The sequence below is a fragment of the Manis javanica genome, chromosome 1, assembly GCF_040802235.1.
Source record: "Manis javanica isolate MJ-LG chromosome 1, MJ_LKY, whole genome shotgun sequence".
NCBI lineage: Eukaryota > Metazoa > Chordata > Mammalia > Pholidota > Manidae > Manis > Manis javanica.
Genome location: NC_133156.1, coordinates 88049776 through 88064000, shown reverse-complemented (window position 1 = coordinate 88064000; position 14225 = coordinate 88049776). Strand labels below are relative to the sequence as shown.

At 42.5% G+C, this 14225-nt stretch overlaps 1 protein-coding gene and 1 non-coding gene across 4 annotated transcripts in view; both read left to right on the top strand.

Annotated features, from left to right (window-relative positions):
• The window catches only part of RASGRF2 (Ras protein specific guanine nucleotide releasing factor 2), a 214684-nt gene that overhangs the window by 177355 nt on the left and 23104 nt on the right, over positions 1 to 14225 (top strand). For all 3 annotated transcript variants that reach the window (XM_036999810.2, XM_036999818.2, XM_036999829.2), the window contains exons 19-21: positions 6155 to 6267; positions 12812 to 12872; positions 13179 to 13282. In XM_036999810.2, the coding sequence (XP_036855705.2) occupies positions 6155 to 6267; positions 12812 to 12872; positions 13179 to 13282 (278 nt within the window). The remainder of the gene's footprint in view (positions 1 to 6154; positions 6268 to 12811; positions 12873 to 13178; positions 13283 to 14225) is intronic.
• Positions 9790 to 9896, top strand: LOC118968754 (U6 spliceosomal RNA). Its single transcript, XR_005056583.1, has one exon. It is a non-coding gene; the product is annotated as a U6 spliceosomal RNA (small nuclear RNA).

Sequence of the window (14225 nt, the reverse complement as noted above, 5' to 3'; positions counted from 1 at the left end):
TTGCCGAGTTGGTATCATTCATTGCCATTTGCCTCTCCGCAGTTATTTTTGTTCTAACACATCTTCCACATTTTGCATTGTGCCTTCTCCTGGTGGACTCCCACTTCACATCTGCTAAACTAATTTTCCAAACCACCAGTTTAGGAAGAATCAGACAGCATATCACCATTTGTCTCAAAGTTAAGTGCCCACCCTATGGACTTTTGTCCATTCATTCAGCAAATACTTGAGGACAGGAGCCTCTGGGCTCACCAAATTGGGAGTTTAACTCTATCTGAGGTTTGCTACCTTTTCCTGGTACACGAGCTGTTACATGAGAGACAGGTGCAATTTCCTATTTATTCTGTTCCTCTGCAGATCCTAGAATCTTATGAGTAATTAATAGCAAGAAACTGTTCAACAGTATTAGGAAGTTAGAATTACTATGGTTTTGCTTTGGATGATTTCATTCCAAACTTGATGTCCTTTGTCACATTTTTCACTTAGGTTGTTCTTTGTGTAGGGCAAAGAGGCTTTTAAAATACTTTTGGAGTTAGATGATGGGAAATACTTTAAAAACCCTGCTTTCACTTTTCCAGTGAGAAACCCCAGTTCAGGGTCAAGGTTTCCCAGAGGTGGTGAGAGGCACGCAGAGCCTGGCAGTGATTGGTGACAAGTGAGTGGGTGCTGTGCAGCAGTCTCCCCTGCCAGCTTTTAGTCAGTACAGTCTTCCCTGGGATCAGGTTTCACTATTAAAGTTCTGAATCCAGATTCCCTTCTCAAAAGAGCTGAAAACCACACTGGTTTAGAGCTTTATCTCTAGTTCATTAGAGTCAGGAATCCAGACAAGTACACCCTAGACCTGCCAAGGTTGATTTGCTTAGATCTGGGAAGATCATTCAGCATCGTTGCCTCAGTTTCTCAGGTAACAAAATGGCCCCATCTAACCTAAACCTACACCACAATTTAAATTAAATTCTTCATCTTTTGTAGTCAAAGAAAACAGAAAACAGTATCATGCTTTTCATTTTCTTGTAAATCACTAAGTCAAACCCCAGGCTCTTATTTTTGAGTCTTCTTTATAAGCCCTTTGTTCCAGGTTTTAAAATTATTTATGTGGCTTTACTCCATTCATCAGTATTTCCACTTTCCTTTTAAAAACTCTGGCCACTGTTAGGAATACACTGTACTGATTATAGCGAGAAAATTGCACTCATAGTTCTCTTTACCCTCAAACTGTTTATTGCATCAGATTTTCCCAGTATCCTAGAGTTCCCTTGGCCATATGTGATATATTACTAATTATTACCCTGCTACCCTAAAAGAAGGACTATAATATCCAAGATGCTTAAGCTATCAACAGGGATCAGTTTTAAAATGCTGGAGAATATGATCTGTTGCCTCATAGATTATTTTTCCATTGTGTGATCTAGTCTTTTTAATACACACCTGAGTCTCAAGATCTCTGTCTCAAATGGTTGTTAGTATGGGTGAGAAATAATTCCAGACTCAGCATGGTGACCAGCTTGTATTTGATGTGTCTTTCATCCCCAGCCACCAGCACTAATTCACTGATAGCCAATTATTTGGGAGAGTCTGTGTATAGCAGCTAAAAACTCAGGCTTCTGCCAATACTGCCTAGGTTTGAGTCCTGGGTCTGTCACTTGCTACCTGTGTGACTTTAGACAAGACACTCAGATTAACTGTACTTTGGCTTCCTTATAAAATGGGAATGATTGCAACTATGTTGCTGTTGAGGCTTAAATTAAACAATGTGATTAAAATATCACCTAGCATGTGGCAAACTCTCACTAAGTCTTAGTTACGATAATTACCTCAGGAGTTGATAACTACCCTAGGGAAAATACTGAGTTTCTAATTATTTGTGCATGTGTTTGAGTGGAGTGAATAAAATCTTAGTAAAATAGCCTCATCTCACACTAGCTTCTCTCTTGAGGAGGATCCTAACATCATCAAAAGGCTGGTAACAGTTGGTTCCTAAGCATTTGCTGTGTGCCACACTCCTTTTCTTGGCACTCCGCTTGAGCTGTCACATCTTTGCAAGGGGTTCCCAGGCCTAGGTTTGCAGGTCCAGCCCCTGTCCTGCGGCTCAGGCAGGCGCTGCCCTGCTCTCACCTGCACGCAGGTGCGTCCCCCTCAAGCCTCTCTCCCTGGGTTTCATTGGTCGATGTTTCTTCCGCCCATCCGCCCGGCTTGTTCGCTGCTCTGCCTCTCCGCCAGAGCCTTCATATACTGAAGTGCCCAGTAATTGCTGAAAGAGTAAGAGCTATAGTCTCCTTTTTAGAGACTGAAATGTAAAAGTCTCACATTTTCTGGGCTCCCACCTTTGAAAGCAGGGAGGGTTCCTTTTTCTACCCTTCTGCCTCCTCATTCCTGCCTCATAAATTGGAAAACAAAAACTAAGCCCACTGTGCTGTGATGACCTCAGTGAATGAATGCCTCGGTTCCTCTTGGATGTCACAGGGTTTGCTCATCTGGACCGTGAAGCTCGTTCACCTTCGCAGGCAACTTCCCTGCTCAGGGCCCTGCTCTCTCTACACCCGCCGGCCAGGTCCAAGTCACAGGCCCGAGCAGCCGGGCGACCTGCGAGCGCCATCGTGTGGCTCCCCAACTTCTGCCTCTGCCAAGGAGCCAGTGTTTCCTCCTCGTCTCATTCCCATTTCAGGGCCAAAAATGTAGCTAAAACTACATTAGATTCCAAATAATTACAAAATGGCTGTCAGATTTATTATGAATAATCTTTCTCTGGATTTAAATAGGGCTGGTGCCTTTTAGCTGCTTCAAATTTCTATTGAAGAGTAGCTACTATGTATTTAGCAGGGACTTTGAAATGTCCAATTCTGCATTTTCACATGCATCGATTAAGATTTTTTTGTTTTTTTTACATTCCATGTAGAATGTCAGAGGATTCAGATTTTTTCAGTCAGGCTTAGAGGAGTTGTTTTTTTTGCATGAATTTGAAAAAATAAACAGTGGCGAGGTCTTGCCACTCAAAGCGTTATTAGCATCACCCAGGAGCTCATTAGAAAAGTACAGCCTCAAACCCCATTCCAGACTTGCTACATCAGAGTCTGTGCTGATTCGTGGACGCGTGACTGAGAGGCTCAGGTGCGAAGGACTCCTCCTGGAGTCAGACGGAAGACCTGCGTTGTCTCCTCTCGGCCCGTGATCACGTCCTTTCAGCCTCAGCGGCCCGTGTGGTGGTTCCTGCGTTGCCTGCCCGCCTCCCCCTGCCCCAAACAGCTGGGAAAAACTAAAATCATGCACAGAAGGTCACTTCAAATATGAAAAAAAAAATCCTGTGCAAATGAAGGGGGAAATTATGGGTGAGAATTCTTACACTTCATACTGAGCCATCATTAGATAATCTGCTTTATATTAGCTATGTCAGCAGTAGGGCAAATTTCCTGTAACCATTCATCATGCTCCTATAAGGTCGGGGCAGATTTCATCAAGTTTTCAGAGGTGTCTCTCAAGCTAGTCTTCCCAGAGTTCAAAATAATTACATTCTGTTTTCCTTAACAAGACCTTTCACACAACTTGCTTTCCTTATGTCTCAGAAGCGTTCCTCCTGTTGAGCCCAGGATGGGGCACAGTAGGTGTTCAATGATGCTTGCTTGTTGATTAAACCACTAATTAGCCCTGAGCAAGGTCTAAACACTGGCCTGATGTCCTTCACACTAATCCATTTATGATAATCAGATTATTTGCGTCATTAGAGACTCAAGATAGCTAGAGGAGGGTTCGGTCATCTCACTCAAAAATATCAAATGTTCATTAAGGAAACAGATTCTTAATAACAGGCTGAGAAATCCTTTGGTAGTGCCCAGAGATTGTTGTAGGTGAGATCATCAACGTTTACAAACATTCTCTTTACCTTGAAGTGGGGGAGGACATGGGACAAAGAAAAAAAAAGCCACAAGATTATTACTCTCTTCTCCTGGCATATATTTTAAAACAAAAATCAATAGCCAAGGAGCTGTTGGACAGTAAATGACATTTTAGGAAAACATATCATCTGAAGGCCTCAGATTGATAAAAGGCATTAATATCTGTGTTGCTCTGGCCCCCAATGGTTCCTGTTCCCAAAGAAATGATGCTTATTGTCAAACAGTGAAAGTGAAATATTGAGAAAAATCTATTATTTAGCTCTCCACCAAATGGAGGCACAAAAATACCCGATTCAAGTTAGGTTAGACTTTTGCATTGTCTATAATTTGTGGAATCATGGACCTTTTTGTCCCTAATTTACTAAATGTAGTAAAAGTATACTGTTTTCCTTCTATTGGATTCACTGCACTTAGCAATGTTCTCTCCAATCAGGTAAAAAAACTCAGAGTATCAGTGCTCCAAAATTACTTTCCTTAAAGTTAAAATGTAGTTACAATGAGTAACTTTATATAGGAGGGAAATACATACTCAGACCTGCACATACAAGACAGTCTATAGAGTAAGATCTCTAAACGTGGGACTTGCCTGCTCAGTTCATTTCTGAACACCTGCCAAGCTCATTATTGTCTACCTGCTGGTGTTTTATAAGAATGCACTTAGTAAAGAAGTGCAAGACCTACATCTTTACCTTTCTATTCTTTTTCTTCAACTTTGTACCTTGAAAATGTTCAAATCATAAAAAATGCCCGAATAAAACAAAGTATAGTAATATACATCTAGAGTCACTAATAGTTAATGTGTTTGCCACATTTGTGTTCTCCCTCCCTCTCCCTCTCTCTACACCCCCTTCTACCCCTGCCCTGACAAAACAAGGACCTGCTCTTAATAGCCTCAGTACAGTGATCAAATTCAGGACAACTGAGCATTGATAGAATGCTCTCAACTAGTCCATGGTCCTGACTCAGCTTTTGCCAGTTGTCCCAGCAGCGCACTTTAGAGCATCTCCCTCTTTACCCAAGATCTAACTCAGGTTCACATGTTGCATTTCACTCTGGTTCCTTTGGTGCCCTTTACGCTGGAGCCATTCCTCAGTTCTTCTTTGTTTCTCATGGCATTAGCATTTTGAAGAATGCAGGCCAATGCTTCCTCATGATGCAAATGTGAGATTATTGCATTTTGGGGGGAAATGCAAAGCAATGATTCTTCACAGAGCATTATGTTAGTAGATACATGATGTTGGTTGCTCTGTTATTGGTGGTGGTCACTCTGATCACTTGGATAAGGTGGTGTCTGCCAGATTCTCCCTTCGTAATTAATAAATAATTTCTAATTGAGGGGTGTGGGGGTGGATACTCTGATGCTATTAATTCTGTTTCCCAATAAATTTCAGCATCCACTCATGACCCTTGCCTCATCGTTATAACTGACGTAGTCAAAAAGGGTGATTTTCTAACTCTTTCATTCCTTTGCATTGATCAGCTAGAATTCCACTATGAAGAATAGTTTTTCTTCCACCCTCTTTATGTATTTATCTCTTTATTTGTTTGTGAGCATCAGTAGGGACTTCTGATTCAGTTGGCTATTATTTATTGCTCTCATTATTCATTCTGATGCTCATACTGTCCCAGCTTTGCCCAGTGGGTACCTCTTCAGTCTCTCTTCTGTGATTGTTTGACATGGGCCCATCAGTCTGAGTATCATTATTCTTTAGCCCTTAGCATATTTGTATGGAAGTTCTTCACTCAAGTCACTGCCCAAATGACAGATTTTATTCTTGCAATAAACATTATTTTGAGCTCTTGTTGTGCCCCAGTTACTGATGTTACTCATGGTCCAGTGGGAAACCAGACAATTAAACTGACCCTCACAACAGTAAGTTATGATATGGAGCACCATGGGGGTGCTAAGGCAAAGCTCTTTACCCCACCAGGTCACCTGAAGAAGGCTCCTGGGATAAGGCTCACCTTCTAGACCTGAAAGACAAATAGGAATAAATGTGGGAAGGAGGCACAGTGTTCCAGGAAAAGGGAAGCACCTGTCTCTGAGGAATTCTCATTCCCTGCACAGTCTGTCAGAGATACCAACAAAAGGGCCTCATCCCAAACCAATGAAATCATGATCTCTTGGGGCAGGTCTGGGGTCCATACATTTTAATTTCCACATATAGGTTTTAGAGAATGTGTCATGGGGAATGGTGTCACATGTCATGGAGCAAAATCCTTCAAAACTAAAACTTTTTAAAAAGACATATTTTATTTTATAGGATTTTGAACTCAATAACGAACTAAAGATGAACGTCCTAAATTTGCTAGAAGAAGTTTTGCGAGACCCAGACCTTCTTCCTCAGGAAAGGAAAGCCACAGCGAATATCCTAAGGTAAAGGCAATTGCGGTGCCTTTTAATTACATTGGTTGATTTGTAACTTTGATGTTCATAAAAAATAAGATCTTAGGAAACCAGAAGGATATATCACAGTCTCCTGGGGGTGGCACGGATTCTGTTCTCACTGGTAGTGGTACTTACCATCTCTTTCCTGAGGGCCTATTGGGGTGCTGCCTCAGGAAGCCTGGGTGGCAGCTTGTGTGGAGTACAGTTGCTCCTGTTCATGTGAGCAGATGGTTTACTGCAGAACCAGAAGCGAGAGGGAGGAAGCCTTGAGGGTCCTTTCCTGTGAGTCCAGCAGGCATTGCAGAGAGATGTCTTTTAACTCAGGTGGGTTCTAATCGTTCATTGTAGGCTCGTGTTCATGACCAGGTGGGTAGCATCTCTGGGAATCTTGTGCACCTGGCTTCTGGATGAACCACCATAGGATAGTTATGCATTTTTTCCAGCTTTTTTCACTGGTCTTAGACCAATTTTTCTGTCAGCTTCTCAGGTTAGGATTTCTGTGTCATGTAGGTTGTATACATTTGGACCTCACACTTCTATGTGATAAAGCTTGAACTTTGGGTTTCCCACTAAAGACTGTTTGTGTCTGTTGTTACACCTAGCATCCAAGCAGATAACAGACTTTCTTATAACTTCTTAAACTGACACGTGTATTTTTTCTAGTCCACTCTGTGTGAGGGGGGCAGCCTTGAGGGTCTGCCTGCAGACATTTCAGTTTGGCTTTCTATGTCACTTGCAGCTCTATGGCCTGTCCCTCCCTTGGGGTGGGACATCTATCTGTCTGCTACAGCCTTGTACTCCTTTACCATTCTGACTTCTTCATTTGCAACTTCTGGAAAGAATCCTGTCTTTCTTCTAAACTTGACCATATTGCTTCTTTGTTGTCCAGAATGTTCGTGTGTGGAGTAGAGTCCAATAGCTCAGTCCATCATGTCTTTGGAAGTCCTTCCCTGATGCAGCAATGCCACATTTTGGTCTGTAACATTTTAGCAGCTGGCCCATAAGTCATTCTTGGTCCCCTTAGCTCCCGATCCCACAGCCAGACCTTTCTTTGGTCTAAAGGCTGTTGTGAGTTCAGTTGTATCACCTCCAAAAAACATGTTGTACTCCTAAACTTGAGTACCTCAAAATGTGACTTCATGTGAAAATAGGGTCATTGCCGATGTAACTAGTTCAGACGAGGTCATGTTGGAGTAGGGTGGCCCTCCTCCATGTGACTCCACAGAGTAGGATTCCATGTGAAGAACGAGCAGATTGAAGTTGTGTGGCTGCAAGCCAAGGAATGCCAGCCATTGCTGGCAAATCACCAAAAGCTAGAAAAAGGCAAGGAAGGATCCCTCTACAGATTTCAGACCTCTGAAACGATAGATTTCTATCGTTCTCAGCTCCCTAGTTTGTGGTACTTTATTAGAGTAACTATTAAAGGCCATCTTCACTTTTTCCACTCTATAAAAACATCTAAGTAAACTTAGGTATTCCATTATGTTTATTTTCAGATTTTAAAATTATTAATACATTTTCAGATAAAGCCTGGTTTCAGTGGTTGAATGGTTATGACTGTGAGTGACTGCTATTCCTTTTCTCTGTATGTAAGCAGTTTATTATGCTCTTTGTTTTTCAAACATCAATATTTAAAAACTACATTCTGAAAGTTTGTGCCTCCAGGGACATTTGACTGGATACTTGTCAGGGAAGTGAGGGTGTTCTGACCAGGAAAGACCCTTGAGATTGGCTCTGAGAAGCCTTCACATTACCCATCCCCTCAGAACACCTGTGCCAGACATTCCCAATCAATCTTGAGAGCTTTCTGCCAGTGCTGGTAGGTGAGTGCAGACCTCAGTTGACTGGCCACTACCACTTAATTGGAGCTGCCACCTAAGGCAACCCAGGGCTTTATTGTTCATCAGGCTTAAGATGTGCAAATTCTATTTGAGAATTAGAAGTGTGGCATCAATAAGCAATAGAAATTTTAGTAGATGGTAGGGATACTGGAAGTATAGCACTGAGTAGAATCTGATTCTAACTTTTGCAGGATGTCATGGGTTCAAATCTTGGCTCAGTCACTTAGACCTGGTCAAGTTTCTTAACCAATCTAAACTTCAGTGTCTCTGCTTTTAAAAGGTGGTTAATAATACCTACCTTGTTGGGTTGTGAAGATTAACACAATATAATATGTATAAAGAGTTTAACATAATGCCTGAGATGTAATTAGCACTCATTGCTACATACTTGTTGTTGTTGTTGTTATTATTATTATTATAAAGCACTGACAGCATCTCTTGGGAAAAACAGCTTCTGACATCAAGGCAATGTGTCCAAGTAAAACTCAACTAGTTTAATCAAACTCAACTTTCCTTAGGCTTCATCACCTTGTGTATACAAAAGAGATTATAATAACATTAAAACCCAATTTACTATAGCACAATAATGTGAATGTTTTAAAAGAATATTCAGAAGTACACTTTGGATGGTGAATTACTTGGTGTGTGAATTATATCTCAATAAAGCTGTCACACACACACACACACACACACACACACACACACACACACATTACCTCCTTGCTATTTTGTAAAAGAAAAAACAAGTTAAAAACAAAACACGCAACAGTTCTACTGAGGGGGTGTCCCAGCTACCCACCCAAAATTCTTGTCCCTTGCAAGGTCTTCACAATGTATTTTAAAAGTCCCAAGAAATATGTGCTCAGGAACAAACCCAGGCATTTTCTGCCTCAACATCTTTATTCAAGCTCGCCATCTCCAGGCCACTTGAGGGAGAGACCTTACCAGGGTCACCACTGTTTCTGTCAAGAATGTTGCCTGACAGCCTTCTGAAGCCACCACTTCCCTATCAAAGAGCTGAAAAAGATGCCACCTGTCCCATCCCTGTGCCACCTGGGCCCCAGGGCAGCCTCATTCAACCCAGAATCCCCATCTATTGTAAAAAAGCTCCTTTGGCTTCTGGTTCCACATCTTTCATCAAAAGAATTAAATGACCACCCATGAAGCCAGATAGGGAATAGCTGTTACACCATCACCCCATAAATTCTCCTACCTCTGACATCTTTCTCCTCATGAAGCCAATACAAAACAAGTCTTTGTTTAGCCCTGAGCATATCAACTAAAGCAGACTGATACCAGTGGGGTCACTAGCCCCAGTAGCTGAGCAGACAGCCAGACCTTGAGTCCTAGTTTGGGTCACCTGGATCTCTAGGGCACTAATTTATCTTTCCTGCAAGCTAGTACATAGATTTGTGGAAAACAAACCTAGTGCAAGAAAACTACTGATCCATGATCAAATTTCCCCTGCCAAGTAATTCACTCCACCTGCACTATGCTTAAGGGTCCCTGCCCCAGCATGGAAGATCGTTATTATAGGAGAAATGATTGGTAATTAATTTCTTAGGGTTTTCAATAACCTACCATATCAGATACTTATGTTTATATGTATGAACTCCATATGTTTATATTTAAAAAAAATCATGTCTGAATGATTAGAAAATAAAGTAGGGTACTCGCTTTGGCAGCACATATACTAAAATTGGAACAATACAGAGAAGATTAGAATGGCCCTTGCGCAAGGATGACATGCAAATTCGTGAAGTGTTCCATATTTTTATTTAAATAAATAAAGTGGATAGTAAGACCTAAATCAAGCCATCGCTGCAGAAAGGCTATCATTCTCTTTGTGGAAAAAAAACATCATGGCATATATGAGAAAGAAACAGAAATAAAAAGGATTACTTCACAACCCTGAAAATTGTAAAGATTTTCCTGTTAGTTCATTTCCTAATTGGGAAACAAAGAGAGAATCATTTCCAGCTAAAATCGGGAGATTTTAATGTTAAAGATTGCCATGTAGTTATGGACATCTGCCTTTTAAAAAATGTGTCATGACATAGGTAGCAATGGACTCAAATAAGCCTAGAGGGAAAGAAAGCCATGCTTGAAGGAAAAGCATGGGAAGGGGGAGGTGGTCCAGCAGGCCCCAGAAGGTGAAGCCCCCAGACGGTGCTGAGGAGCAGAGCATGGGGCAGGCCTGCCATGGGCACACACTGCGCAGTCACACAGCAAGTGAGCAGCTGGTGAGTGGGAACTGATCTGAGGACAGAGGCCAGTTGCTCTTGGCTCTGTTTTTAAGACTACCTGGTTTCTATGATCGAAGGAGGAATATTCCAATCATAGAACCTGGATACTCCCATTTACTTCTAAGTTTCTCATCTGGTGTTTCATTATAAATGCACAGGTATTAAACTACTCATGCTGATGAATAGATGTGGGGGAAACCCAGGATCCTGGAGTGTCATCAAAGCTCTAAGGTATCAGGAGACTAGAAGCAAATTCATCCTCTGTACTGGACCAGAGGTAGAGGGGCCTTTAGAGAAGTGAACATTTCTGAAAATTTCTTCCAGTGAATGCAAGTTAGGATTGTGAGAGAGAAAAACATACCACATTATAATTAAAAGTGACCCTGACATTGAGATTTATGTGCATTCAAGTCATATAACAGCAAGATGTAAACATGAAACATGTATTTAAACATATATGACATTAATGCCGTAGAGTGAAAGCTTTCTGTGATGAACCGTCCGTGCCTCACACAGTCCTAGGGGCTCTTTTATGATGAAGGATCTCAGTTGGCATAGGAGTTTGTTGCCCTGTTTAGGAATAAGAACCTCTGCTTAAGACTTTTATATTTGTAAAATACCACCCCACTCCAACATTGTCTGACTCGCTGGCTTCTGAACCTACACAGTGTAGAGCTTTTTGTAGGCAACTCACTGGCCAGAAGACGAGTAGAAACAATGACAAACTCCTTGGATGGTCAGCTGGAATGGGTTCAGGTCTTGAAAAGGTGAAACCTCACAAAGTCCCAAGCAGCACTGACAGGCTCTTGGGAAGAGAAAAAATATTAGATAATTTAATGGAACCAGAATGTATCTTGGAACACAATGGTAAGATCACTGGGGAGAGGAATGTTTGATAGGAACTGAGTCCTTGACAATTTCTTTCCAAGGGAGGAATATTGCCCAGCCTCATAAAAAAGGTCTTTTCCATTGGTACACATAGTTCTGTGGCCACCAATCTCTCTCTAGAAACCTGGACTCGTGGAAAGAGCTGCCTGTAGTTTGGGAAAGAGTCACTTTTATCCCCTGCATGTAACCCTTAAAAGTTATTTCACAGTCTTGGGAGGAAGAATTGTGTTTACCTATTTTTTTCCTCACTTTAATCTGCCCTTCACCATATGAAGGCTATTGCTTTCTGCTTGCAAATGATATGGCTGATTGCTGACAAGAGGATTGCCACTCCTATAACCTAGAAAGTTTCTGCTCCCTGGTAAACTGCCAAGAGCTCTTGAAAGAGAGGAAGAAGATAGAGGAAAGGAAACTGACGTTTTTTGATGTGTGTTCTATGCCGGACCCTTGCAAAGGTGCCTTCCTTATGCCTGCTTAAGACAATCATGAGTAACAGGAAAGCAAATACAACCGGGTCACCCCCTGAGCCAGTTAGTCAATTTCATTGAGCTTTTGTTTTCTCATCTATAAAAAGGAGATAATAATGCTTACTTTGAAGGAATTTTTAATGATACAGGAGGTAGTTAATGTCAAATGCTTAGAGCTACCTAGCATGTGGTGAGCATACAGTAACCTATCTCTGTTGATTTTATATTTTTTAAGGGTGGTAGTTTTGTTTTAATCAATTCAGAGTACCACAAAACATCACATCTTAGCTTCCCCTAGGAGACAGGGCACATGGTTTGGGGCTGTTTAAATATTTTAATACTTTTAATATGTGGTTGTGTCTTCCTTTTGGAGAACTTAAAATGCTTAGCCCAGATGGCAAGTTATATAATCAGTACAATTCTCCTGGACTCTGAACTTCTGCAGGAAATGAAGTGTCACACCCACTCTGAAACCAGCACCTACTTCAGTATTCATTAACTTACGTATTTATTGGGAGCTGAATAATTACACCGTGTGTGGGGATACAGCACCAAATATATCTTGGAAAGTCCATCTGGGAAACAAGGGGGGGGAGTTTACCTGCTGGCTTCTGCTTTGAATTGTTCACATTTTTGCTACCTAGGAACTCCCCTGAGCTTCTGCTTTAGGTTTGCCTCCGCATTAGCAGAGAAGGGCGAGGGTAGGGGCTAGATTGGCATAGATGGGGCGCTCAGGCCTCTTAGATCCCTGATAGCGTTGCAGGGTGGCCAAATGCACAACGTAGACCCCTCGGTAATGCAGAGTACACCGGCCTGCTCTCAGGTACACTTTGAGGGTGGGTGTTTTGTTGATAGCCGTGTATATAATAAGTTGGCCCTTTTTAATAAGTCAGCTCTCTTGATGATCCTCCTGAGCCTTTAATATGTATTTTGCTGTTTCCTTGGCCACCACAGCCTCCATCTGGCAGCACAGCCTTGCGGACTGAACCTTCTCCGAGTTTCTACCCAGAGAAAAATAAACTGCACTTTGTTTTTTTTATTCCTGGAGTGTCTATTTTCTTTTCAAGAAGGATACTTTGATTTTTTTTAGGGCCCTTTCACAAGACGATCAAGATGACATCCACCTAAAATTAGAGGATATTATTCAACTGGTAAGTTCAGCCATGGTTTTACCCAGCATGACTACATGTGAACTGCCTCTCAAAGGCAAGCAATATGCCTGTAACTGATAACTGAGTGCTTGACCGTATGTTCTGCCGCTGGAGCTCTGAAATGAACCAAATTTGCTTTGGAGTTTAGTAATCGAGCTGATACTGATTTCGGCTGATGTTCCTGAGCTTTCTGCCATCTTCTTCGTGGCTAGAATCTCTGAGGGACTTTGTAGCTCAGCAGCTGCAGTGAACTGACAGGCACCTTGCTCCTGCGTGTATTTCATTCCCTGTCCTCCTCTCTTGCAGATGAATTGTCCAAAGGCCGAGTGCTTTGAGACCTTGTCTGCCATGGAGCTGGCTGAGCAGATCACCCTCCTGGACCACATTGTCTTTAGAAGCATTCCCTACGAGTGAGTGCTGCACTCCCCCTCAGGCAGGCCCCCTCAGGCAGGACCTGCCGGTGTAGAGCTGACGTTGCTAAGGCAGATGTGTGCACAGAGGTGTGAGTCTTCCTCTTGCGGTGGCCTGGTCCCACTTGAATGTCTTTTCGTTCCAGTTTGTGTTGGAAGTATTGACTGGGAATATTGGAGACTCAAGATGGTCACTCTTGTGTTTCTGTTTGTGCTCTGGTTACCAAAGAATGAATTTCTCTGTACTCTCACATCCTGGAATTACAGAAACCTCACAACAGCTAAAACCAGAGTTCTCAAACTTCGTGGTGCCTAACATCATTTGTGAAACTTGTTAAGAACATTTACTCCTAGACACTCCCTCAGAAATGCTGATACTAGCAGGTTCAAGGCCCAGGGAACTGCATTTTCAGTGAGAATCCCAGATCATTCTGTGTGGTCCAGGTACTTTGGGAAACAATAATGTTGGGTAAATGCTATAAATCCTGCTCCAGTTCATTCCCCACTTCCATAAATCAAGTACCACTGTGCTTTGGAACTCTCACCGGTGTGGACTCCCAACACAGTGCTTTGCCCAGCACAGGCTGAGCGCATGTCCCGGGGAGTGGTGTCACACGGCCAGAGCCACGGCTCCCCTTCCTTTTCCTTTGCTCATGTGCAGAGTGAGGGGAGGCTCCTGAAGCCCCATCCCTTCTGTCATGGTCAGTAGCTCCACAGACAAAGCCTTTGTTTAGACACTTGACAACTGTTGGCTCACGTCCTCTGTAAAATAACTAAAATGAAGGTAAGGGAGGGCTGGACAGGAGATAGGGATGTGATCCCTGCCATATGAAAAGAAGAGGACATTGTAATGATGGAGGGCCTGAGGGGGCAGCGTGGGTGGTCAGAGCTACAGGTGGGCTGGAGAGGCCGAAGAGGCAGGCCCAGAAGGTGCCCCTGAAGA